The 25,874-nt window shown below is 36.9% G+C and overlaps 1 protein-coding gene and 1 pseudogene across 1 annotated transcript; one reads left to right on the top strand and one right to left on the bottom strand.

Annotated features, from left to right (window-relative positions):
* The first annotated feature begins 15,974 nt into the window (after positions 1–15,974).
* Positions 15,975–17,739, top strand: LOC113353533 (cytochrome P450 71A1-like). The gene is made up of 2 exons (XM_026597104.1): positions 15,975–16,946; positions 17,034–17,739. Exons 1-2 carry the CDS (start codon positions 15,978–15,980, stop codon positions 17,643–17,645), a joined length of 1,581 nt encoding a protein of 526 aa, XP_026452889.1. The 5' UTR covers positions 15,975–15,977; the 3' UTR covers positions 17,646–17,739.
* A 171-nt stretch (positions 17,740–17,910) lies between these two features.
* On the bottom strand, positions 17,911–21,190 carry LOC113351388 (annotated as a pseudogene).
* Between the last annotated feature and the right edge of the window lie 4,684 nt (positions 21,191–25,874).

Here is a 25,874-nt window from a genome sequence, read left to right as displayed (position 1 = left end):
GTACATTGGACCCAGACAAAAACAATGTTGCCATTGGATTACTCTTTCAAGCAATACCAGAATGTCTTGTTCTACAAGTTGGTGAACAGGAAACTTCAAAGAAAATTTGGGATGCAATAAAGGCACGTAATCTCAGAGCTGATCGAGTTAAAGAAGCCCGTCTTCAAACCTTAATGTCTGAATTTGAAAGAGTGAAGATGAAAGACACTGATACTATTGATAGCTTTGCAGGAAAGCTATCAGAGATAGCCTCAAAAGCTGCGTCACTTGGAAAATCCATTGATGAAGATAAACTGGTAAAGAAGTTTCTCAATAGTTTACCAAGATCCAAGTATATTCATACCATATCTTCTATCGAACAAGTCTTAGATTTAAAGAAGACTAGCTATGAAGATATAATTGGAAGATTGAAAGCATATGAAGAAAGAATCCTTGATGAAGAAAACAATGGAGAAACTCAAGGAAAACTCTTGTACACAAACTCTTACCAACAAAACTCTGCGACAAGAGGAAGAGGTCGTGGAATAGGTGGTAGAGGAAACAGAGGCTGAGGAAGGGGAGGAAGGTTTAACTCACAAGATAGAACAACAAGTCAGAATGATCAAAACCAAGGGAAAGAAAATAAGGATAGATCAAACATTATTTGTTACAGATGTGATAAACCAGGACACTTCTCCTCTGTATGCCCTGAAAGAATACAAAAGATGGAAGAAACAAACAAGAATGAAACAAGGGAAGCAGATACAGCTCTTTTCATGCACAAAGTTGTATTCTTAAACGAAGGGAACCTAATACCAAAGAACTACGAATCAAAGGATGGAGAAGAAGGAATCTGGTATTTAGATAATGGAGCCAGCAATCACATGACTGGTAAGAGACACTACTTTTCTGAACTCAATGAGAAAATCAAAGGACAAGTGAATAGAAATTGAAGGAAAAGGATCAATTCTATTTCAGAGCAATACCGGAGAACATAAGCTTGTCACAAACATCTACTTCATCCAAAACTTACAAAGCAACATTCTAAGTTTAGGACAAGCTACAGAAGTTGGATGTGATGTTAGAATGCGACAAGATTATCTAACAGTTCATGACCCAAGTGGAATACTTTTAGTTAGAGTCTCACGCTCACAGAATAAACTCCACAATATAAGTCTCATGATTGGAAGGCCATTGTGTCTGAATATGAGACTGGAATATCAGACATGGAAGTGGCATGCAAGATTAGGACACATAAGTTTCAGAACCTTAAAAACTATGTCTCAGAACAAGATGGTTCGAGGGCTACCACAACAAAACGGAGTGGTGGAGAGGAGAAACATGACTCTAATGGAGATGACAAGAAGTTCTTTAAAGGCTATGCAGGTACCTAATTATCTATGGGGAGAAGCTGTACGACACTCCACATACCTAAAAAACAGGATACCTACGAAAGCTCTGAAAGACATGACTCCATATGAAAGTTTGCGAAAGAGAAAACCAAACATAGATCATTTAAGAGTGTTTGGTTGCAAAGCATACGCAAAAGTTGATTCTGCAACTCTTAAGAAACTGGATGATCGATCTCAGACTCTTGTGCATCTAGGAATTGAGCCTGGATCCAAAGCTTACAGATTATCCAATCCAACAACGAAAAGAGTAATAGTGAGTCGAGATGTGGTATTCGATGAAAAAGAAAACTGGAACTGGAAAGAAACTAATGATGGACCAAGTAGGGATCCAGGAATGTTTCACATGAGATGGGGTCAAGTAATTGATGAAGGCGAAGGACCCATAATCATCAATACCAATGGAAACAATGATGTTAATCAAGAAGAAGAAGAGAATAATGAAAACACTGAGAATAACTAAGAAGTAGAAGAAGAAGAAGAAGAAGAAGAAGAGATCGATGAAATAACTCAACCCATTCCACTGCGAAAATCAACAAGACAGATACAAAAGCCACAGTATCTGGAGGATTATGTTCTTCAAGCTGCAGAGGAATGTGAGATTATGCTACTTTCTGTTAATGATGAACCAAGGAATTTTCAGGAAGCAAAGGTCTCGACTAAATGGACACAAGCATGTAGAGAAGAAATTATTTCAATCAACAGAAACAAGACTTGGTTTCTAGTTGATAAGCTAGATGGGATTCAGATTAAACAAGAAGCTTATGCAAGGAGAATTCTGAAAGAAGTAGGACTTGAAACTTGTAATCCAACTAAGATACCAATGGAGTTTGGACTTAAAGTTTCAAAGGCACAAGAAGAAGCAGAGATTGATTCAACGAGTTATTGAAGAAATGTTGGATGCCTTAGATACTTGTTACACACAAGACCAGACTTGGCTTTCTCTGTGGGAGTAGCAAGCCGTTATATGCAAAGTCCACGCAAGTCTCATGGTAATGTAATAAAGCAGATATTGAGATATCTAAGAGGAACAATCATCTATGGATTGAAGTATGGTCGAGGAGGATCAAAAGGAATTGTTGGGTATAGTGACAACAGTCATAATATTGACCAAGATGATGGAAAAGGTACAACTGGTTATATATTTTATCTAGGAGAAGAACCTATTACATGGTGTTCACAGAAGCAAGACAATGTTGCCCTCTCATCCTGTGAAGCTGAGTTTATGGCTGCAACAGAAGCAGCTAAACAATCAATATGGCTTCAAGAACTGTTGGGTGAAATCAAAGGAAGAGAACCTGAAAAAGTTCTCATCAAGATTTATAATAAGTCTGCAATTGCACTCACTAAAAATCCAGTGTTTCATGGGAAGACGAAACACATTCACAAAAGGTATCATTTCATACGAGAATGCATCGAGAAGGAGGTCATTAACGTAGAACACATACCTGTAACTGAGCAGAAAGCAGATATATTGACAAAGGCATTAGCTCGGATCAAGTTTGAAGAAATGAGACAATTGATTGGAGTACAAGATATGTCACGGGTAAGGTTGAAGCTTAACGGGGAGAATGTTGGTTAAACTTCAACATAGAAGTCACTAACAAGCTGGTTAGGACAAGATTAGGAAATTGATGTAATCCTAAGGGAATTAGAAGTCATCTAGTTCTAAGAAAAGGAAAGACATGTAATAAGGTAATAGGACTAGGAAAAGGAATTCATAGTTCTATATATATATGATCACCAAAGTTGTGGTTGATCATATGAGCAAGATTAGAATTTGTGTTTAGTTTTGAGAGATTTTCTAAACATCAATAAAGTGAGTTGTCTTTATATAAGCTAAGTTTCATCTTGCAGTTGCCATTAATGCATGGATTTGTTATTTATATACTCTAAACACCCAATTAACTACAAAGTACACAGATTGTTCATTTGATATATGCAGCACATATATTATATAAATGAGCTTTCTGTTTTTATTTTCATTTAACTTTTCATTTTTACGGTTACATATTATGAAATCGTTGGAAAAATAAAAATTTAACTTGTAAAAGGAACTGTAACCGAGTTTGCACAGGACCCACTCCATTCAGACTCCAGATTGAGTCATACTGATTCCGCATTGCATCTGCAATTGAAGTCGAACTTTGAAGTTTTGATGCTTTAAAGCAATTATCAGAAAGTCTAGGAATCTAGGGGCACCCTTGGGTACTATATCGGTATAACCTATGACACCTAACCTGACTGTAGCATCTTTATTGTCAGAAACCACGAAGCTCGAGTCGAAGCTACTTAACACCCCCAAAAATCTTCCCCGAAATCTTGCAATTACCAGAAAGTATAATAGCCACTAATCTACTTGACCCATCATTACAACCTTGTCGTTGACCAATCTCAAAACGAAAATGATCGGTGTACCGTGGAGGAAATTCCGCGGCTGCACCGTATGAGAGAGGAAAAAAAAGGGCCCCACCTTTGGCCCCATTCCTTGGAAATCCCTTAAGGACTATCCTAATAGCCCATGAATTTGCTTGCGGTGTATATCATGGTACACACCTTCGGTGTGTATCATCACTCATCTCAAAAACCTTGATAGGTCCAACCACTAGCTAGCCAAGGAGATCCAACTAAAACTACTTGAACGTGAGCGTGAACCGGCAATGTGCCGTCCGGGATTGAAGGAGCTTATAGTGCTCGACAATTTGTTATGGGCTTGAAGCACGTTTTTATTCAAATTTTGGTATCCGTCCTGTCCGATAGCCTGTTTAAACTCGGTAATTTTTTTTACAACCACAATATCATGTTTTTACTTGTATTTGTTTTTATTATTTGTAGGATATCAAAAATATTGTTAACTAAGTGGCAATTGATGATGAAGATAATTATTTACATCTGTCATGTTTAACATTTTTGATCAATAAAATCACCTGAGATCCGTGGTCAGACCGGCCTGACCTGTCTGAATATATTGATTGGTCGTGGGCGAGCGGTGGCACAAAATTATTAGCATTTCATTGATGGCCCGTGTCCGAATATTTTGGTGGGCCTGGCCTATCACTGGCAACATTGCCATTCCAAGTAGAAATGCTTCCATCCCCTTTCTCTCATTTTTCTTTACCAATAATAGACTTTCCAGATAGGAATGACTCTCCGTCTAGCTATATATTCTATTTGATTTTCTGATTACTGAGCTGAATCACCTTCAATGTCACCAAACTCAACGTATTTTGATACTAAAAACACACTAGAATAATATTGCTCTTCAAACAGAATCCATATCTAGCCCAAATTACTAACCAAGATTTTAGTTAACATTAATAGCATTTACCCCTTGAGTTATGCCTAGTGAAGTTTTTTAACCTTTTCTTTTGCTTTCACTGTATGACTGATTAGGTTTTTTTCATGCTTTTGAATAAATTGAGAAACATGTGTTGCAGTTGTTGTTCCTTTCCATTTAGTTTAGCTCCAAGATTGCAGCTTACCTCCAGAAGCTCCACCATATTGAATATAATGTATATTTTATTCTCCGAATTTGAACACAAAGTTTGAAGATCAAAACATTATTTTCCTTTCCGGGTTGTGTAGGAGATAGAACATTTTCTCTTTCCTCGTTTTGCTGCAACATCAATCTGAAACCCCCTTCTTTCAGTTCAATTCGAGAAATAAGCTCCCTTCTATTGACTTGATTTTTATTTTGGATCTTCTTTTTGTTGAATTTTTCAAATAAGTCCCGGATTGGATTACTTTTACCCATTTTTGGTTCTTTTTCCGAACCATCTCGACTTGTGAAAAAACTCATTATGTACTTCGTTACTGTGTATTTCCATCCCTTCTCATTGAGACTCTTAACAGATGCATCTAGACATGTCTGAGATAGGTGGGCCCACCTAATTAGATATTTAAATATCTGTTGTATGACATTCAAATTTTGAATTTTCAGGTCCAATAACAGTCTGTTCTCCACCTCCTTGCCTACTTGAGGCAACTTATTTATCGAAGATTATTTCCGGAATAAAATATCTCATTTAATCTCTAGCGCCTAATTGTTCTCTTCTATACCAACCTCGAGCTATTCTACATTAAGTAGATTTTCTACATCGTTGCTCTTTCCATCTCTTTAAGGCCCCAAATTGCTTCCCAATCTTAATGAAATTATCTTTTAACCATATCACCTTTAATTTTTACCCATGAAGAACCTTTACTTATTAATGTCATATGAATTCTTTCTTCGAACCAAGATACTTGTTTCACTTTGATTGATGCACCTTCAACCACCCATTTAAAGGTTTCCATAGACTTATGCATCTATCATCATTTTATGGTTTAAAAGTAGCAGAACTAATTATAACATTAAGTTTTCCAACCTAACTTTTACACAACTTTCTTAGACACCTTAGTCTAATATAGTGCCCGTCGAATTATATTGAATGTTATATTCAATATCAAGGTTGGTAGATAAATCAGAGATTCTAGAACAATTTGTTTGGCTGAACCTTTGAAAGACATCAACAACTCTAAACATTATTCCAAACTCCACCAACCGATTTCATTGGACCTATAAGGTATATAAACCATGTTATTTTTCGATATCGAGTTATCAAATCCCGTGATCTTTAAAAACTGACCTTTACCATTTTCTCTAAGCTCCAACAAGAAGGAAAAAGAGGCATCTACCATGTTTCAGCAGTTTTCAACCATCTTCATCTTTTTGGATATAATTCTCACTAAAAGACCCTTAATCTTTAATATCTTGCACCCTACTTACCTCACTGCTTACGTCGGTTTCTGTTATTAATTGTATTGCCAGCTTGTCCGTAACAACCTATCAACCATGTGTCTGCATTGCGTTGGTTACTTTGTGTGTGACTATGTGTGTCTGTAAGAAGAGTATTTAATACTCTTGTCCGTGTCTTACCTCTGTAAGATCTGGTTTTGATTAATGAGAAGAAATAAAATGTTATATTGGTATCAGACATGAGAATGATTATTCTGGGGTACTCGATCCAATTTTTTCCTCCATTAGTGGAATTTCTTGAGCTATTTTCTCTGTTTTTTGAGTGATTCTTTCTTTCTTTTGCACTCTGTTTCTCCAATCACTCATTTAATCTCAAGATTTTTACTTCTGGATCTTTGTTTCTTCAATTTTATTGATTTCTTCTTCTGCATTGGTACTTCTTTTTAGATCTAGCTTTTATTTTTTTCAATCTTTTACTATCATGGAAAATCGTTCGATCACCAAAGTACCTCTCAATCAATTAACTGGCATTGTTAATTTCAAACTCAAGGAAGACAATTTTCTCACATGGAAGTTTGTAAAATTTTTCTCTCCTCAATAAATTTAGAGTTGCTGATTATGTTACTGGTGAACGACGATGTCCTGAAGAGTTTATATCTCGCAGTCATGCTAATAATCAGATTGTTAATCCAGCTTATACATTGCGGCAAGATGAAGATTCAACAATTATTCTTTGGCTCAATTCCACTATGTCTAAGTCAGTTCTTTCTTATTTTGCTGGTGCGTCTACTTCACATGAATTATGGAGCAATATTGAAAATCGATTTTCTCAGGTTTTAGCTACTCATACAATTCAACTTCGAACAAAATTGCAATCCGTCAAATTAGGTAATGACTCTATCACTGCCTATTTGAAGGAAATCAAGAAAGTTGTTGATGCTCTAGCTCCTGGTGGTTCTATTGTTACTGATAGTGAAATTGTATTAAACACTCTATCTAGATTGAGCTCGTCATTTGATGATTTCGCTATATCTATCAGAATTCGCCATCCTCCTGTCACTAGTGTAGAACTGCATAATCTTCTTCGTAGTGAATAGATTGTTATTAAGTCCAGATCTAAGTCTATTATAACAGACTCTAAAAACAAGGATTTTTTGGTATCTAGAGGATTCAATCAGAATATTAATTCATCTTTTCCCTCTAATAATCGTGGTTACCCTATGAGAGGTGGTTATAATCAAATACTACAAAGGTATGGGAGGTTATCATCAATATCCACCTAAAGGTAATCATCAACAGGCTACTAGACATCTATGTGTAATGTCAGCACCTCCTCCTCCTTCTTTTACTTCTGGATATCCTAATACCTGTCTGATTTGCTTCCAAGTTGGTCATTCAACTGCTGGATGTCCAAATAGGCTCACTTTTGCTTATCAAGGCCGTGATCCTCCTCAAATTTTACATGCTATGCTAGATGCTGCTAACAATTTTAGTGACATCCCTTGGTATGCTGACAGTGGAGCTACAAATCATATTGTCAGTGATCCTTCTTTACTTGATGACTATACTTCTTGTGATGGATATGAGTACATCCAAACTGCTAATGGATAAGATATATTAATTTGTTATGTTGGTTTTGTGTCTTATCCCACTGCCAGTAAACATTTCACTTTACGGAATATTTTACATGTTCTCAAGGCATCTAATAATATTATATATGCTCATCAATTCACTACTCAAAATAATTGCAATATAACCTTTTTTCCCACTGATTATATTGTACAGGTTCTTCACTCTAGGAAGATTATGTTGCAAGGCCATCATCTCAATGGTCTTTATCCAATTAACTTCTACCAACAAATCAAACCACCACTCGGGGCTCTACATCTAAGTAAAGCTACATCATCAGTATGGCATCGTGGATCAGCTCATCCATCCTTTCCAACCTTTCAAAGAGTATGTCATCTTTTTGACAATTCTGTAATAAAAATAGCATGTGAGTGTTGTCAGTTAGGAAGGTCTCATAAATTGCCTTTTTCTGTTTCTTTACATTGTACTTCAAAACCACTATAACTTCTGCATGGATCTTTGGGATCCATCTCTTGTAGTGTCAAATAGTGGTTTCTTGTACTATGTGAATATAATGGATGATTACTCAAAATTTTGTTGGTTATTTCCTCTTTCTGCAAAGTCTGATTTTAAGATAGTCTTCTACAACTTTAAAACTCAAATTGAAAATCAGTTGACCTGCAAAATAATTACCATAAGAACGGATGGTGGTAGAGAATTCATTAATAAAGAATTGGTTGTGATCTTTACTGTTACACATAACATTCAACATGAATTTACTTGTCCATATACTTCAGAACAAAGTGGAGTTGCAGAAGTTAAGCATAGACATATTCTGTATATTGGTAGAACCTTTCCCATCAAAGTTGGTTTACCTAATAGTTTTTGGGTTGAATCCTTCATGACCGCGAACTTCACTATCAACAGACTACCTGTCAGAAGTCTCAATTTTATATATCCTTGAGAAGTTGTTTCACAAAAGTCCAGATTATTCCTTTCTTAGAAGTTTTGGTTGTTTCTGCTATCCGTGTTTTAGACCTTATACTTCATCTAAACTGGCACCTAGAAGCTCACCATGTGTTTTTCTTGGTTATGGTTCTCAGCAAAAAGGTTATAGATGCTTAAATCCTATCACCGGCAGGGTTTATATTTCAAGACATGTCACATTCAATGAATATATTTTTCCTTATTCAACTATTATGTTTGTTTCTCATATACCATCCACTCTTAGTTATGAGTCTTTTGGAAATGAAACTACTCCATTACCAGTTACTTCTGATGCTACTACAGACAAGAAATATTGTTGCTCCTAATACTTCTTTACCAGTTGTTGGTACTCTAGCTAATGTTCAGAGAAATATTGTTTCTTCCATTCAAAATGAATCTTCAGCTGTTATTCAGGATGATTCTTTGCCTTCTCTTTAAGGTGTTCCATTGGCTGCTATTCAAAATGCTCATCCTATGAAGACAAGGGGTAAATATGGTATTAATAAGCCTAAGATGTACTTTTCCACTAAATATCCTCTACCTGCTTCTTATCTTAGTGTTGCATTTCCTATCACACCAACTTGCTTTTCTCAAGCAATCAAAAATCCCAAATGGAAGGTTGCCATGGTTCAGGAACATGGTGCTTTATAAACAAATGGTATATGGACCAAAGTACCTCCTTCTCCTGGTCATAACACTGTTGGATTCAAATGAGTCTATAGAACCAAGCAACATGTTGATGGTTTTATTGATAAGTTCAAGGCAAGACTAGTTGCTAAGGGTTTTTATCAACAAGAAATTCTGGACTACAATGAAACTTTTAGTCCTATGGCAAAACCAGCCACTATTAGACTCATATTATCTCTAGTTGTTCATTTTAACTAGGAGATTCAACAGCTTGATGTAAGCAATGCTTTTTTCCATGGTGATATACTAGAAGAGGTATATATGACTCAACCTCAAGGGTTTGTTGATCCTGATCACCCTGACTATGTGTCCAAACTTCATATGTCTTTATATGGATTGAAGCAAGCTCCAAGAGCTTGGTATAAAAAGCTATGCAGATATTTGCTCTCTCTTGGCTTTCATGCTTCAGCTGCAGATCCATCTTTATTTGTGCAGAAATATGGTTCCAGGGTCACTGTATTTCTGGTATACGTGGATGATATTTTTCTCACGGGTACTTCTCTCTCTTACTATAATGAGCTTATATCTACACTATGCAAGTCCTTTCCTCTCAAGAATCTTGGTCAGCTACACTATTTTCTTGTCTTGGAAGTAAAGAGAAATGATGGTGGTATTTTTATGTGTCAAACTAAATATGCAATGGATCTATTGGATATGACTCAAATGGTTGGAGCTAAGTCTTGTTCTACTCCATCTTCCATTACTGCTAAAGTAAGTTCTCATGATGACGATGTTTTGGATAATCCTACAGAGTATAGATCTCTTGTAGGTGCTCTTCAGTACCTGACATGGACTAGGTCTGAAATAAACTTTGCAGTTAATCAAGTTTGCCAATTTATGCATCGACCTACCACTACTCATATGATGGAAGCTAAGAGAATACTCAGATATGTAAAAGGTACATTAGATCATGGTTTGTTTTTCTCGAAGGCCCTTACAACTTTATAAAGGTATAGTGATGCTGATTGGGCTGGTCTCCGGATGATCTAGAGTGTCCACCGGTGGATTCTGCATCTTTTTTGGTCATAATCCTATTTCCTGGTCAGCTAAAAATAAAGCCATTGTTTCTCCTTTATCACTGAAGTTGAATATCGTGCACTTTCTCAAACTGCAGCTGAGGTGGTCTGGTTATGCCAACTTCTCAAGTATTTGTATATATTTCTTCCAACATCACCTACTCTGCTATGTGACAACACCAGCAATACTTTTTTTTTCTTCAAATCCAGTTTTTCACTATAAAATGAAGCATATGGCTTTGGATTTCCACTTTGTCAGAGAACTTGTTCAAGCTAAATCATTGTCTATCTCTTATATCTCTATAATTCAACGTCTTGCAGATATATTTACTAAGGGGTTGCATGGTCCAAGATTTCAGCTTCTCAAGGACAAACTGAAGGTTTACAGTCTTTCTGTCTTCAAAAACCTTCAGATGGGGGGTGGGGTGGGGGTGGGGGTGGTGGGGGGGGTGGAGGGAGGTAATGGCTTGCACTCTACTTACCTCACAACTTACGTCAGTTTTTGTTATTAACTGTATTACCAGCCTATCAAACCACGTGTATGCTTTATGTTGGTTACTTTGTGTGTGGTTGTATGTGTCTCTAAGAAGAATATTTAATACTCTTGTCTGTATATCTTCTGTGAGATGGTTTTGATTAATGAGAAGAGCTGAAATGTTATGTGATGTGAACCCCAATTCCATCTATTAATAGAATCCAGAAATGCATTCATTCAGGACCTTTTTGTTCGATTTTAATATTTTTTTTGCTTCACCCAGATGGATCTTAAATACGTCAAATGACTTCGATTCCACTTGAAATGATTTTTTCGATGTCATGACTGAGCTGACTCACCAATCCTCAAGCCTTATCTCTCATCTCATTTTTTTAGGTGGTTGATACTCTTTTGGTAGATTTAATTCATATTGTGAGTAGGTTTGTGCTCATATTCATTTCAAATAAATGAGACTTGAGTTCATTTCTACAGATGATCCACATACCTATCTCACTTTAAATAACATTAACTTGAGTTTTTCTTCTCATAAATTTACTTTTATTATGAAAATTCAAGTTGTTACTATCTCCAAATTTTATATATCATTTTCGCCTCTCCGCCTCTAGAAGTCTTCCTTCGCATGACACTAGAAGGTGATATTTTTTTTTAATAGTTCCACACTTTTTCAAAATTGGAAGGATCACTAGTAGATCTTGTTAGAGCATTGCTCGGTCGAACTCGCATGCGTTTCTATCTCAAGCATGTTTGTCAATGTTAGTGATCAAAACTATAAGTCTTGATTTATAGTCTATTATAGCTACGTCTCGGACTAGGATACAAAGTGTAGTTGAGATCAAGGGCTTCATGGCGATTTATCATACAAGTAGAAGAACTACTCAAGGAACCGGTGGAGCTTCTCGATAAAAAGGTATGTGAAGACTTGAACTTATCTATCACTCAAAAGTCTATCTACTCTATCTCCTACTCTTTGAGACAAAAATTCGTATGCTATATATATAGACTTGGATTATCCACATTTGTTATTTCGATCCGAGTATACCTCGCCTATCTATATCTCTAAATATGTATTGGTAAGCTTTTCGCTTCGATCAAGTTTATCTTTACCATGTGACGAAAGTCATGATATGTTTCAATCATATTGAAAATTGCTTTGACGAGAAATGGTGTAACAACTATATAACGTCCTCTAAGAATGTTTCAATGATTGAAATGAGAGTTTAGATTACATAACCAATGGTGGACATAAGCATTGTTGTGGAAATACATTTATGTATAAGTCCTATTCCTTGAACCATAGTTTGTGTACTTTGTTGATCAAGAGAACCGGAAGAATGGCGTAATCCAAGTCAGCGAACTCAGTCCGCGAACTGCCGAAGTTCTCAAACCCGAGAATTTCTGATGGAGTTGACAAACTACTTGAGTGAAGCTAAGTCCGCGAACCCAGTCTGCGAACCGGCGAAGTTCTCATTCCCGAGAATTTCTGCTGGAGTTTGTAAACTCTGCCCGGTAGCTTAAGTCCGCGAACCTAGTCTGTGAACTTGAGAAGGTTATATATCTGAAGATGATTTTTGAACTTAAACTTAAAAAGACTACGGAATGCAGTTTGCAAACCGTGGCTACATGAACCAATTCAAGTGAATCAAATCATCTTTGCTTCAATTGTGTCTTGTGTAGTACATATGATTTCCTTGCAATTGAACAACTCTCTAACTAGTTCATTTGAAGTCATTTGAACTAGTTATGGTGGAGAAGAACATGGTTGATATGAAATGCTCATATGGCTAACCATTTGCTTAACTATTGTTGAACCAACAAGTGCATACATTTGGATACGGTTAACAAACCTAGAAGAGTGCATTGTCAAGTGTGTATAACAAGCTAAGTTTTCGATCTAACGGTTGATAAATATTCGCTTGAATCTAAATCAGGTTTTCATCTAACGGTGAATATTGAATGCTTTGTTACTAAGCTAACATTGATTGCAAATCCTGATTTGAAAGACTATATAAAAGAGACATCTAGTATTGTGCAAAACTAATCCCCACACCTTACGTGTGATACTAGTTTGCGTGCTAGAGTCGATTCTCCTTTAACCTTTGGTTTTCTTCTTCTAAAACTAGGTTAACGACTTAAAGACTTCATTGGGATTGTGAAGCCAGACCGATACTACTTTTATCGTAGTTGTGTGATCTCATCTTGCATCTTCTATCGTACGAGTACAATCAGATTGATTGGCTTGAGATTGATATCTCCGATAGGAAAGATATAAAAAGTAATCACAAACATCTTCGTCTCATTGTTTGTGATTCCGCAACATCTTGTTTCGCTACCATACGATTAAGATTGTTGTGAGGTGATTGAGCTGTTCTTTGGGAATATAAGACCGGATTATCAATTGGTTCCTGTTCACCTTGATTATTATCAAAAGACGGAACAAAACCTTTAGGGTTTATCTGTGAGAGACAGATTGATCCTTTGATAGACTTGTCTGTGTGAGACAGATTTGTTTATTGCCAAAGCCTGCGATTTTGGGTCGTAGTAACTCTTAGTTGTGGGTGAGATCATCTAAGGGAATCAAGTGCGCAGTATCCTACTGGGATCAGAGGCGTAGAGAGTACAACTGTACCTTGGATCAGTGGGAGACTGATTGGGGTTCAACTACAATCCAGTGCGAAGTTAGCTTGGAGTAGGCTAGTGTCTGTAGCGGCTTAATACAATGTGTGTTCAATCTGTACTAGGTCCCGGGCTTTTTCTGCATTTGCGGTTTCCTCGTTAAAAAAATTTGTGGTGTCTGTGTTATTTCAATTTCTGCATTATATTGTGTTATCTTTATAATTGAAATAATACAGGTTATGTGTTTAGATCATCAAAATAATCCAACGTTTGGTTGTTGATTGTCATTGATTGATCCTTGGATATTGGTCTTTCGTACCATCCAAGTTATTCCTTGTGTTTGATTAAAGACTCGCTGATTTCTATTAGCTTGAGTAAATCAAAACAAGAGAGAGATATTAACTCCTTGAGATACTTTTACCTAGATTGAGTCTGACTGTCTAGTTGATTCTCTATAAACTATTTCGGAGTTAGTCCATACAGATTGCTAAGCGAAATATTGGGTGGTGTTGTTAGACCCCCTCTTTTTCAGATCCTAAGTACTCAAGTTGGACGTCCAACCTAGTTACCTGAGTAGTTATGTTACAAAAACGATTATAGTTCTAGTTCCTCCAAGGTTTCTTTAATTTGTGCTAAATAAAGTCTTGGGTAATCTATTTAAAGGTAGTTGATCATGCAAGGTTGGTATTTGAATTGTTCCTCATAATTAGTTCTCTAAGAAACCTTTTTTTTTATCGGTAAAGAATTCGAAGCTGGCGAGTTTAGAAATCAGGTCGCATGTATCATCACCCAGTGACTTTACCATTGTACTACAGTGAAACCGACTGAGAGGTCTCTAAACTAGGTTCTTATAAATCTAAAAGGCTTATAGGTATTCATTTACGATTTAGAGGTTGTTAACAAGATAGGATAATGATCACTTTTTTTAATATCATAATGTCAAGAAATGATGAACAACATAGTGGAGAAATTCTCAAACCAATTACTAATAGTTAAAGTCCTATATATACAATCCGTCAAAGATTAAACCATGATCCTCTTTTTTATTTGTCCAAGTGAAAGAATTACTTATACAAGATGCGATGCATGTGGAAATCTATGTTTTCAAAGAAAATTTTAGTCGAGTCTAATTGTATTTGATCTATAGAATTACCACCTTCCCTTAATGTTGACCGAAAATAAAATTTAAATCACTTATTGCAGCCTAAGAGTAAGGTCAAATGAGTGTTAAATACACCCATTTACTATCAAATCAAGTGAGAATTTAGGTAAAAGAGTAATTTTCTGAACATGGGAGAGTAAACGGAGAGACTAAGAGACTCATGTTCAGTTGCTTGGAAAGAAAAATTCTCCCCAGGCAGATGAACATATGCCTCCTAAGTATATTTTTTTTTTTGAAAATAATAAAATCATTTTGAGACGCGCGTCCAATAATTTTAAATGAATAAATTAAAACTCTAAAAAGATGAGCCTCCTAATCTCCACTGGCAAGCACTGGTTCAATTGAATGAATATATGAATATTCTCATTATAGCTCCCAGTGGCGGAGCCACAGGGTGGCTACCCCAAAGAAAAACAAAATAAAGAAAATATTAGAAATCATAAAATCACCTTTCGACTTATCTTGTAATTAGTGATTAGTCCACCAAATGTTCAGCTTTAATTCTCCTAGCTATATGAAAAGAATTTAGTCTCTTTCATAGGGTTTTCTGGCTCCGCCACTGATAGCACCTAATTTGCTCTTTTTTGATTAAGACTCCTTCGATTTGAAATGAATAAGAGTTCTCGTTCCATAACATTTCCTCCAAGGACAAGAAAATTTACATGCTCCTCTGAAGAAAATCTACTTAAGAAATAGAAAAGAGGCCATTATGCAAGTAAACAAAAGGCCACCCTAAACAAGTAAAACCACTGAGATGACAGATTATAGGTGTATATGTTTGGATGGTCCAAAGGGGAAAGTAATCATTGCATTTTCCTTAACTGGGATTAAATTGTTACCATCAAGGATTAATCTTGAGGGTATATCCAAAAGCGATACAAATCGTTTGTACCAAGAAGCTTTATACCTTTTTAACCGTCCAATCAACTCGCAGACACCCCGTTCTGCCTTAGCCATGACACCCCGTTGTACTCAAATTTTTCCCCACTTGGCTGTAATAAAGTTAGTGTCAGTGACTCAGTGATACTAATTGAGGTGGTTATGGGTAAACAACATATGACAGGTGTTACGAGCTGAATGGGCAGTACGGACGGTACATGTGACTCTTAGACACAAGACGATCTGTGCCCACATTCAAAAGTGGTTGTATGAATAAGAGTGTCTACAGATAGATCTGCACACTCCATAATTATGACAAATTAAGGTCCATTTTGATATGTTCACTAAAACCATTTTTATAATGCCTTTTGCAAGTTCCAACCTGCTTTATAAAATGGCATCATTTGCAATCTAATCCAAACCATCAACCATCACATGCAAAGATATGGTTCATCAACTTCTTCAACTCCTTCAATGTCTGGAAGTTTCTAACTTCTACTCTATCCTTTCTTCTTTTCTCGTACTAGTTCTCTGTTTCTTCATTTTTAAGGTTCATGGAGTTTGGTGGTCATCATCAAGAACTTCCAAGAGTCACTACAATCTACCACCTTCTCCACCCACATTTCCGGTCATCGGAAACCTTCACCAGCTAGGTACTCTAGCGCACCGCTCGTTTGATGCGATATCACACAAGTACGGTCCATTACTTCTCTTGAAATTAGGACAGTCACGGACTGTCTTAGTTTCAACTGTAGAGTTAGCTACGGAGATCATGAAAAACCAAGACATTGTGTTTGCCAATCGGCCTTTCACCACCGCGGCCAAAGCTTATCTTTACGGGTGTATCGACATTGGTTTTGCGCCTTACGGTGAATACTGGACGCAGGTTCGGAGGATTTGTGTGCAGGAGATGTTGAGCAACAAAAGAGTTCAGTCTTTCAACTATGTCAGAGTAGAAGAAATCGACACTGTGGTCAAGAAGATAACGAGTACGTGTGCTGCTGCAACAGTAGCTGGTGTTGAAAATGTGATAAATCTCAGTCAGATAATTCTCACTATTAACAACAGGATAATATCTAGATGCGCACTTGGTCCCAAGTACGCGGAAGGACTTCATGAAAGCAGATTCGGTGAGTTGTGCAGAGAAGTTATGCAGTTGATGGGTGCATTTAGTTTTGCTGATTACCTTCCATCTGTAAAATGGTTAGACAATTTTACTGGATTCAATCATAAGATTAGTAGGACTAGCAGAGACTTGAATATCTTCTTGGATAAAGTTGTTGATGAACATTTTCTTCTTCATAAATCGCCGGATAGTGATCCGAATAGAAAACTAGACTTGATAGATATTCTAATCTTTGCTCAGAAGGATAATCCAAACATCGGTCGTGATAATATCAAAGCAATAATCATGGTAATAATCTCTCTCTTGCTATCTCTCAAACTATATATATATAGTTCGTCTGTTTCAGAAAAAGTGATACTTCCATTGTAAATGCAGGATATGTTTGTAGGAGGAAGCGAAACGTCTGCCACAACAATGGAATGGACAATGGCAGAGCTTATAAAGAATCCTGAAGTGATGAAGAAAGCCCAAGATGAGATAAGAAGAATCGTTGGCAAGAAAGCTAAGATTGAAGAGAGTGACATTATTCAAATGGACTACTTGAAGTGTGTTGTCAAAGAGATTTTGCGAATACATCCAGCTATACCAACTTTGGTCCCAAGATTATCATCAAAGGACACAAAACTACAAGGTTATGATATCCCTGCAAATACAGTTATCTACATCAATGCATGGACAATTCACAGGAATACAAAGTATTGGGACAACCCAGAAGAGTTTCGTCCTGAGAGATTTATTAACAACCCTCTTGATTTTAAGGGTCAGGAATTTCATTACATTCCTTTCGGGTCAGGACGAAGAGGTTGTCCTGGCATAGCATTTGGAACGACGTCCATCGAGTTTACCATTGCCAATCTCCTCTACTGGTTCGATTGGGACGTTCCTGCCGGTCAAAATATGGAAAAACTTGACATGACTGAAGCCATTGGTCTTACTGTTAACAAGAAACTCCCTATCTATGCCGTTCCAACTCTTTACTCTCCCTAGCTATTACCCACCATATTACGTATTTCGAACGTTAGAAAGGCGGGGTTTCTTAAATGAAGTTCTTTGTGAGGATGATTCCATTTACTTTGAAATTGTCGTCACAAAAAATCATATATGATGTTGCTGTTATTTTGCATTAGTGTGCTAAAATTATGAATCTAAGAAATTTTCTTGTGATCTTTATATTGTCTAGCTACACATCTATAACAATCAAAGAATCTGAATAATATACTATGTACCAAACAAAGTTTACCCTGCCAATCCACTAGGCCATTACGGTTCCCCAACTATCACCAGAGTTCCATACTTTTGAAGCACCCTTGATCCAAGGGCCGTTCATAACAGTTAACATGCTACATGCATCACTATATTCCAAATCCGGCAGCAACTTTGGTGTTAGCAAGAAGCATTGTGGTGTATTGAGCTGGCTGGCCGCTCTCACTAGCTGCTGAAACATTTTTCTTTCGTTGATCGGGTCCATACCTTGATTAATCTCATCTACGACACGGAAAGGACAGTTTGTAAGATCTTGCAGAGAAACTAGATAAAGAATGGTGGAAACTGAGCGCTCCCCTCCGGACTGATGATGAGCACTTAGGACTTGAAGTCGGCCTGTTTGTCTGAACTTTACTTTGACAAGTATCCCGTATTTGTCGAAATCCATTCCATGCTCATCTAATGAAACTTCTCCTGCAACTGCCATTTCTTGGAAATTACGACTAAATGTCTCATTTATCTTTGCGACCAGATTTCGTAGTGTTGGAAGCCACTGTTCCATCGAGCTGTGTATATCAGCCGCACGCATCTTTAGCTCCTCCTCATCTGCTTCCAGCTTCTTTGAAATTTCCTGTATCTTCTTCTGGCGGCTTTCATGTTCCTCCAGAACATTGTGGTTCAACTGCAGAATTAAATTTGCTTGCCAAATATTTTCTTCAATCGCAGCTTCCAATTCATCGATCGTGTTAGGCATCGTAAGGAATTCTTTTAAGAGTTCAGCAGTGATCTTGCCTATTAAATTAGCATGTCTCTTGGCATCAGAGAGTTCTTCTCTGCTCCTCTCTGTTACCCACCTACACGTATTCAACTGCTTGGACGCCTTTGCAACAGCTTGCTCTTGTTTTTTGGTACTGCGTTCCATCTCCCTTATCTTGGCATCAAGCTCAACGGATGTCATGTTCTTTTCAGCGTAACTCCGTTCGTAAGACAGCGCCTGTATGAGCATGTCCTTAATTCCAAGTACAAGATGGAACCGCTTCGTGTTCAGTTCTGCAGTTTCATCACCGAGTTTTTGCAGGCTTGTCTCCAAGTCATCCTCATTAACAATAGACTCTAACATGATTCTTCGTTGATCAACATGATTCTCCATTCTGCGCCGGTTTCTTTTCTCTTGCCATATAGTGTTGATAATACCTTTACGCTGCGTTCGTAACTTAGCTGTTTCATCCTCCAGTTGTCTTTGTTCACTCTGAAGCTTTTTACAGTTTTCTTCAAGACCAGCAATAGTGTCTTCCAGTTCTCTTTTACTTGACTTGAGTTTCTGAATTTCATCAGCATCAACACTGCACTGAAAAAGACGAGACGGAGATACTGAATCAACACTTGCTGAAACATGGCCACCATATCTAGATTTCTTCCACCGGTAGTGATTCCCTGGAGTCCATAGATCCGAAATGCCAAGTTGGTGGACACGGTCAGCCTGTCTATCAGCTTCCATATTCCCAATGTATGAATATTGCAGTCCAAATTGGCTAATCAAAACCTAATTGACAGCGTTAGGTCCGTCAAAAACTTGGTCAAGCCTGGAATAGATGCCAAGCTTCTGCATCTCTTCTGAAAGTTGCAATGGCAGCTTATCATTTCCTCTGCCTCCTACATAATTCAAAACCGGAACATCGAACCAAGATATCTCTATCATCCGCATCCTGAGCTACAAATGACCTCCAGATATAAGAAGCGACATGGTGTTCCAAATAGGACGCATGATCTTTATTTTGAACAGTAACTTCAAGGAGGATAGGACCGTACACTTCCTTTTTAAACTCATGACGATGTTCACGCAACCAGCGATAAGCCTCGAAAATTTTATCAGCTCCAGATCTTTTCAAGGCTTGCAGAAGCTTATAATTGTCATGTTCCATATCCGCCAGCCTATCCAAGCACTCGTTAAGCGTTCGTTTCTTCTGGCTTAAACAATATTCATTCTCAGACTCCTGGAAACGCTTTTCCTTCGCAGAATTTATCAACTCCACTATTTGCTTACCCAACAAATCACGCTCAGCCGTAGGAGACTCGTAATCATGTTCCGGTAAATTCTCGAGTGCTTGTTCAGCAGCTGCAAGTTGTTCTTCAGCGGTTTCAATCCTTTCTTGGCGAGTTTCATCTTGCGTCTTCAGCTCTTCCATCTCGTCATATTTTCCCTGAACTTGCACCTCTAAAAGGTGTGCCTCTTGTAGCTTCTCCATAAGCTCTGTAGAGTTTGTGGCCATAATATTGCTTGCATTCTCGCATAATTCCTCTTGTGCTGCTACATTTTTCCTCAGGTCTTCTATCGCAGCTCTTTCCTTTTTTCTAATGGCATCAGTTTCTTCCTCTTTTGCATTCATATAATCGCTCTTTCTCTGCTCGTATCTGAGCCACGGCAGCTTCTTTTTCATAGATTCAACCTTCTTCAGAAGATTCTTTCCATGGAGAACACGCTCCACATCTTTTGCTTGCGCGACGTTGAGCGCGTTCAATTTATTCAAAGCATCTCGATAATGCCGGATTGTCACTTCAAGTGTTCTATATTCAGAACTTCTATCAACAAGAGTGCTGTTGTGAAAGGACAATAGTCCCACATCGCTAGAATTAATTGATTAACTTAAAATATAATATGGAAGGGCCGCTCCACTCATTGCCAATTGGTTTTGAGTTGGATGCCATGCCCGTAAACTTTAACATGGTATCAGAGCTAAGTCCCAGACCAAATCTGGGTACGCCGGGCTCCACTCATTGCCAACTGGAAGCTGAGGATCACCAACAGCCTTTTCAGTCTCCTCGAGTAGTTGCACCGGAGTTAACTCGCATACACGATCTTGCGGCAAGAACTGCGTCAAATTACCAACTTGAATATTAAACTTATGAATGATTTCCAGCACTTCGCTTTTCTGCACGACATTGTCATTGATCATCCACCCAGATTTGTTGTTGGTGTTTATATTCCTGGTAATGGTGATAGATTCACCCATGCGATCACCATTCAAGGTGATCTTGATGAACCCAGATGTCTCCCCACGTTTCACGTATGTACCAACTTTAGAAGCTCTTCCTAGAAGCTTTCCACCAAGACCGAGTGCGATGGCACAAACAAGACCGAGTGCGATGGCACAAACAAGCTAACTCTTTCCAGCTCCGTTAGGTCCAACAACAATGTTGAGACGTGGTGCAGGTTTGCATGTTACATGATTGAATGTCATGAAGTTTTGAAGTTCAATCGCAGTGATGTTACCTGGTGAGTAATCGTCATGGTTTCTCTTAAAACGCTTAGCTGCGGGCTCCTCCGCCATGATACACGAACCTACAGCCACCTGGTTTGAGTCAGGGAAAGAATTCTTTAATAATAAGAAGAAAGAAAAAAAGAGCAGGAGTTTCCCATATATAGGGAACCTCAACTTGGCAGCGGATGTCTATTTTCAGAGTTGATATTAAATCAAAATTCCGTAATAGGAATTAGCTTTATTTAAGAAACTTAAAAAAGAGAGATAAATTAGGAAAGCAAATATTCTTTCCTAATCTGGATTAGTGTATGTTAAAAATTAAAAGACTACTTTTGAGGGCCTGTGCTATGCGAAGTCCTCCTCGTAATTGTCCTTGCTCTTGCAACTAGCCCGTGTTATGGAAATTTAGTCTTGTTGGTAATTGTCCTTGCTTCTTCAACCAACCTATGTTTATGCGAGTTTAATCCTCCTCCTAATTGTCCTTTCGACCAGTTACATACACAACGAAAAAAAATTAAACTGTTCATTCAACTCAAATGATTTGTAAACGTTAACTCATAATCTCTCTAAAGTGCACCCTTTTTAATTGGGCGCTCCCTCAAATGATTTTTGACGGCTACTCTTTGAATATGGTTATTTATAAGTAGGATGCTATGATTGATAATTACTAATTACTTCAATCCTTTGTTCTTCTTTATGAGGCGTCACTCCTTTGAGACCTCTTTGTTTTCAATATAATTTGACCTTTTTTCGTCTAATTTTTTTTATAAATCTTTTCAAAATTAGTCAAATTAACTACGTGTAAGAGTCCAACCATACTTCTAGGATGTTGTTGATGAGTATTGTTAAGATGTTGTTGATGACGATCGAAAGGAACATAGCCTCCGATCTAGTATTGCTAATGTAGACATTCACATACAAATGTTAATTTTCATAAAAGATTTTTAATACAAACAATAATTGTGTAAAAAAGATTGGTGTTAAGTCTTGGCACTGCTGCATGATTGTTCGTATACTGTTGAGATATTGAGTCTGTAATTAGGCTATCTACACTTGTGGCACAAGAATACTTGTAGCCTAAGAATAATTGAAGATAAATTATCTTACAAAAATAAATGTCTTTTTTACAATCAGATGGACTAAAATGAATTGTTTTAGGAAGTCGACGGACGAAATTCCTCTCAAAGTCCTAGATATAAATTGTGGCGGAAAATGATTCCGCTTTTTATGCCCTAATCCAATGTACGTGACTGAGCCATGTTGGATTTATGTTTCCTCTCTCCTTCAATGGAAGACCAAAAAAAAAACGCATTCAAGTAATTCATTGTCTCAGCCGTTTCAAATATCTTGGCAATCAATGGGATTTCTCTGCAATCAATGGAATTGAAGTCGTCTCTTTTCCTTTGCAATCACTGCAATGGAATCTTATAAACTGAAACACATGAAGTTTTTTGCACCGGATCCATTAATCCCAGGTATGACTCTATCTTAAAATTAGGGTTCTTATTTTAAGTTGATTTTGAAAGTATTTACGAACTATGAGAGTCTCATTGTTTTGTGTTGATTCCGCTTTTGATAAACACAGGATTTCTCAGTTCTGAAAGAACAAAGTCACTAAGCTAAACTAAATAATCTCATGGTAACAACTTTCTCTCTGTCTCTATAACCTCTTTGGTTAGTTTAACTTAACATGCAATTTGTTTGTTTTTTTCCTACTATATTTTGTTACTTATGGTTCTACAGGCTTGGATGTTTTCCCCAAATTCAAGTTTAGAGTTATCCTTTGGTCTAATGGATACGTTGTGCCAAGAGAAAAATGTTTTTGGCGGTTTTACCTAAAAAAAATCAATGTATAATATGGATTACATCGTTCAGAGTTTTTCAAATTCATTAATGTTTTATTGTCCTTTGGTCTGAGAGTAATTTTCAGAAAAAATGGCGATTCTTCCACATTATTCAAATATTTGTCTCATATTGGTGTTATTGTCAAACAAATATAAAAATGAATCCGGGCATATCAATTTGTCGTAATTCTTGGTAATTACATGTGAATCTGTTTCTAACTTTTGGAATCGAAAACCATTTCAGACATTTGCTGGAGGTGGCGTTGGAAGGAGATCTAAATTACAGACATGAAGAAGGGCTGGGATAGATCCTAGGTTTTAAGCTTTTTATTCACCCATCTCAATCTCAGCCATTGTCCCGAACTAATGAAATTTCATTCATACTTGCAAGATGTTTCTCTTCTTCTTACTCATTAAAGCGCAGTTCATGGATTGTACAAATAAAAGTACAAACCAAAGAACAAAGCCTTTTCTCCTTTTCACTGATGCAACTCCAAGGTGTGCTGCAGTATTGTTTTGTTGATTGGGAAATTTATCACTATTTTCTTCACATTAATTGTTCGGCCGCATTGGACTTATGGGGCATCTCATGCATATATTTCATTCGTTTATGTAGGTTGATTTGTTTCAGTTCCCTTTCACGCTCAATTTTGTTATCTAGGGTGTTTTTGTTGAAGCTCTGAAAGTTGATTTGTATTGCTTAGCGTCCTTACAGGAACTTTATGTGTTTGAGTTCTATTAGCTATTTTTTTAAGGTGAATGTATTTTCGGATTATGAAAGTTTCTCACTGTTTATATTGCTTCCGACTTTGATATACACGGGATCTTACAACAGATATGAAAATTCTCTAAATTGAAGGTAATACGCAATCCCCTAACTTCCACATATTTACTTTATCTCCGTCTCCATAGTCTTTCGTGTTATTATGAGAAGTCATCTATAAAGGGGGTATCCAGTTCGTCATATAAAATACTGACAAGATCACCTATGAGTTCTATGAATTCAGGTCGATGTGGCTTTTACATTCCACCACCATGAACTTAATGAAAGTACTTTATTGGTACGTAGGTTTAACGAAGCTCTTCCGATCATTATGGTACCGACTACAGTAAGAAAGCAGTGCAGTTAAATGTCTATGAAAAAAGAAAGGGATTAGATGTTTTATCCGAAGCAAGCTCTACTACTTTGTTTCCCTATGTGGATGGGTAAAATTATTTATTGTGTTTGTGTTCTTTGATACAAAAAGGTTTGGTCGATCTTTGAGTGACTTTATGTTTAATTAGGTATGTTTGGGCATGATATTTGTATTGGCATTCGCGGACATGCAAGGTTCAGTCAAACAATGACATAAAGCAGTATTTTTCCTGAGACTAATGTAACACACCCCATATTTATGCATATTCAATTGTCACCTGTAAGACAAGTTTTATGTGGTGTTTGAAATTTAGAGATATGTAATGTAAACACTAGAGCTCATCCTTTCGCTTTTTGTACAGTTTTGTAATGCTATTTTTAGTTTTTCATTGATAATTAACAACTAAGAAATGTGGTTGAAAGGTACACTTGCGTTTAACGAGTGTTCTATGTTTTATGGGTTTTTTGTGATTAAGCAGAATTAAGTATATTTTTTATTGACTTTATAAAAGGTACCATTAACGGCAAAAACAAAAGTACATGGTCTCAGAAAAAGGTAGCTATGGATGCCGCAGGTTTTTTATTTTATTTCAAGCAGGATGATAAATTTTCATGCTTCTATTCAGTAATTTATATTTGGGTAATATGACAAGTCCTCTAATAGAGTTCAATGTTCAGGCTCATGCTGGAATACTCGGTTACCGGGACTTAAATTCTTTGCCCCCAACTCGAAATTTAGTTGGTGATTTTTCCTAAATCCCAGCTCAAGAAAGAGGTGCGTGGGGACAATTTCACTTCTATGCTAAGCGCATTTTTCTACTGCACCACAGAAATGGTAAAAACTCTTTGATTATTTCAAGTGAACTTTCATTAATTAGCAATAGTATTAGAATGTGATTATTTATTGTGTGAAATTTTCCTCAACTAATTTGTTTCGTAACCATAGCAAGCTCAATTATTTCAAGTGAACTTTCATTAATTAGCAATAGTATTTGAATATGATTATTTCAATTAATTTGTTTCATCATCAGGGATTCAATTCTATGTCATTTTTTTAAGTTTCAAATTCTCTTTCATAGGCAGGTTTAATGAAGCTATGGATGAGCCAGTTATACTAAGGAAGAAGGCAAACGTCAAAGAAATGGGAAAGGGATTAGTTGTCTCAGTCTCACTTGAGGTAAGATTAATATGTTATTTGTATACATTGTGGTATTGTAAAGCTTTTCATGATGATATTTTTGATTAGTTAACATTACAAGATTCCGTTGTAGCAATGGTCATGAAGTTTTTAGAAAAAAAATGTATCGTTACTCCATACCTTAATATTTAGGGGGTTTGCTCAAGGAAGACTTTGATTTGGTTAGGGATGTGCAATAAGCGTGAGGCGGATTCGCTTTCTCGACCTACTAATGAGTGGTGAACCTAAGCTAATTGGTGTCAGTCTCATCGCAAGTTACTTTTGTGTGCTTATGAATTACAATGTTTGGGTTTTGTTGTTAGTGAATTTTTGTTTGGTTGCTTAATCTTTGGATGGTCACTGTAAAGTGTGGCCATGATATTTGTATTTTCCTCTGTTTTGCAAGCTCTGACATAAGGTTTTCGAGTTTCAAGTAATTTCCTTTTGGTTCTTTTGTACCTTTCTCCAATTTATTTTTATTTCATGAATTATTACGACCTTGCGTGATCGCGTGTTGGTTTATAATTCTCCAATTTCTATATTTGCTTGCCAGGTTTTAGTCAGATGCTATTGGGATGGTTTCACCTTTTTACAGTT

This window comes from Papaver somniferum, chromosome 2 (genome assembly GCF_003573695.1).
Source record: "Papaver somniferum cultivar HN1 chromosome 2, ASM357369v1, whole genome shotgun sequence".
Lineage (NCBI taxonomy): Eukaryota > Viridiplantae > Streptophyta > Magnoliopsida > Ranunculales > Papaveraceae > Papaver > Papaver somniferum.
Note: the sequence above shows the minus strand (reverse complement) of the source record. Positions and strands in the feature narration are given on the sequence as shown.

Bases quoted from the DNA above. Each gene is read 5' to 3' on its own strand.
- LOC113353533 (XM_026597104.1), top strand. From the start codon at position 15,978: ATGGTTCATCAACTTCTTCAACTCCTTCAATGTCTGGAAGTTTCTAAC. The intron at 16,947-17,033 runs GTAATAATCTCT...TTGTAAATGCAG, and splicing joins ATATCAAAGCAATAATCATG to GATATGTTTGTAGGAGGAAG.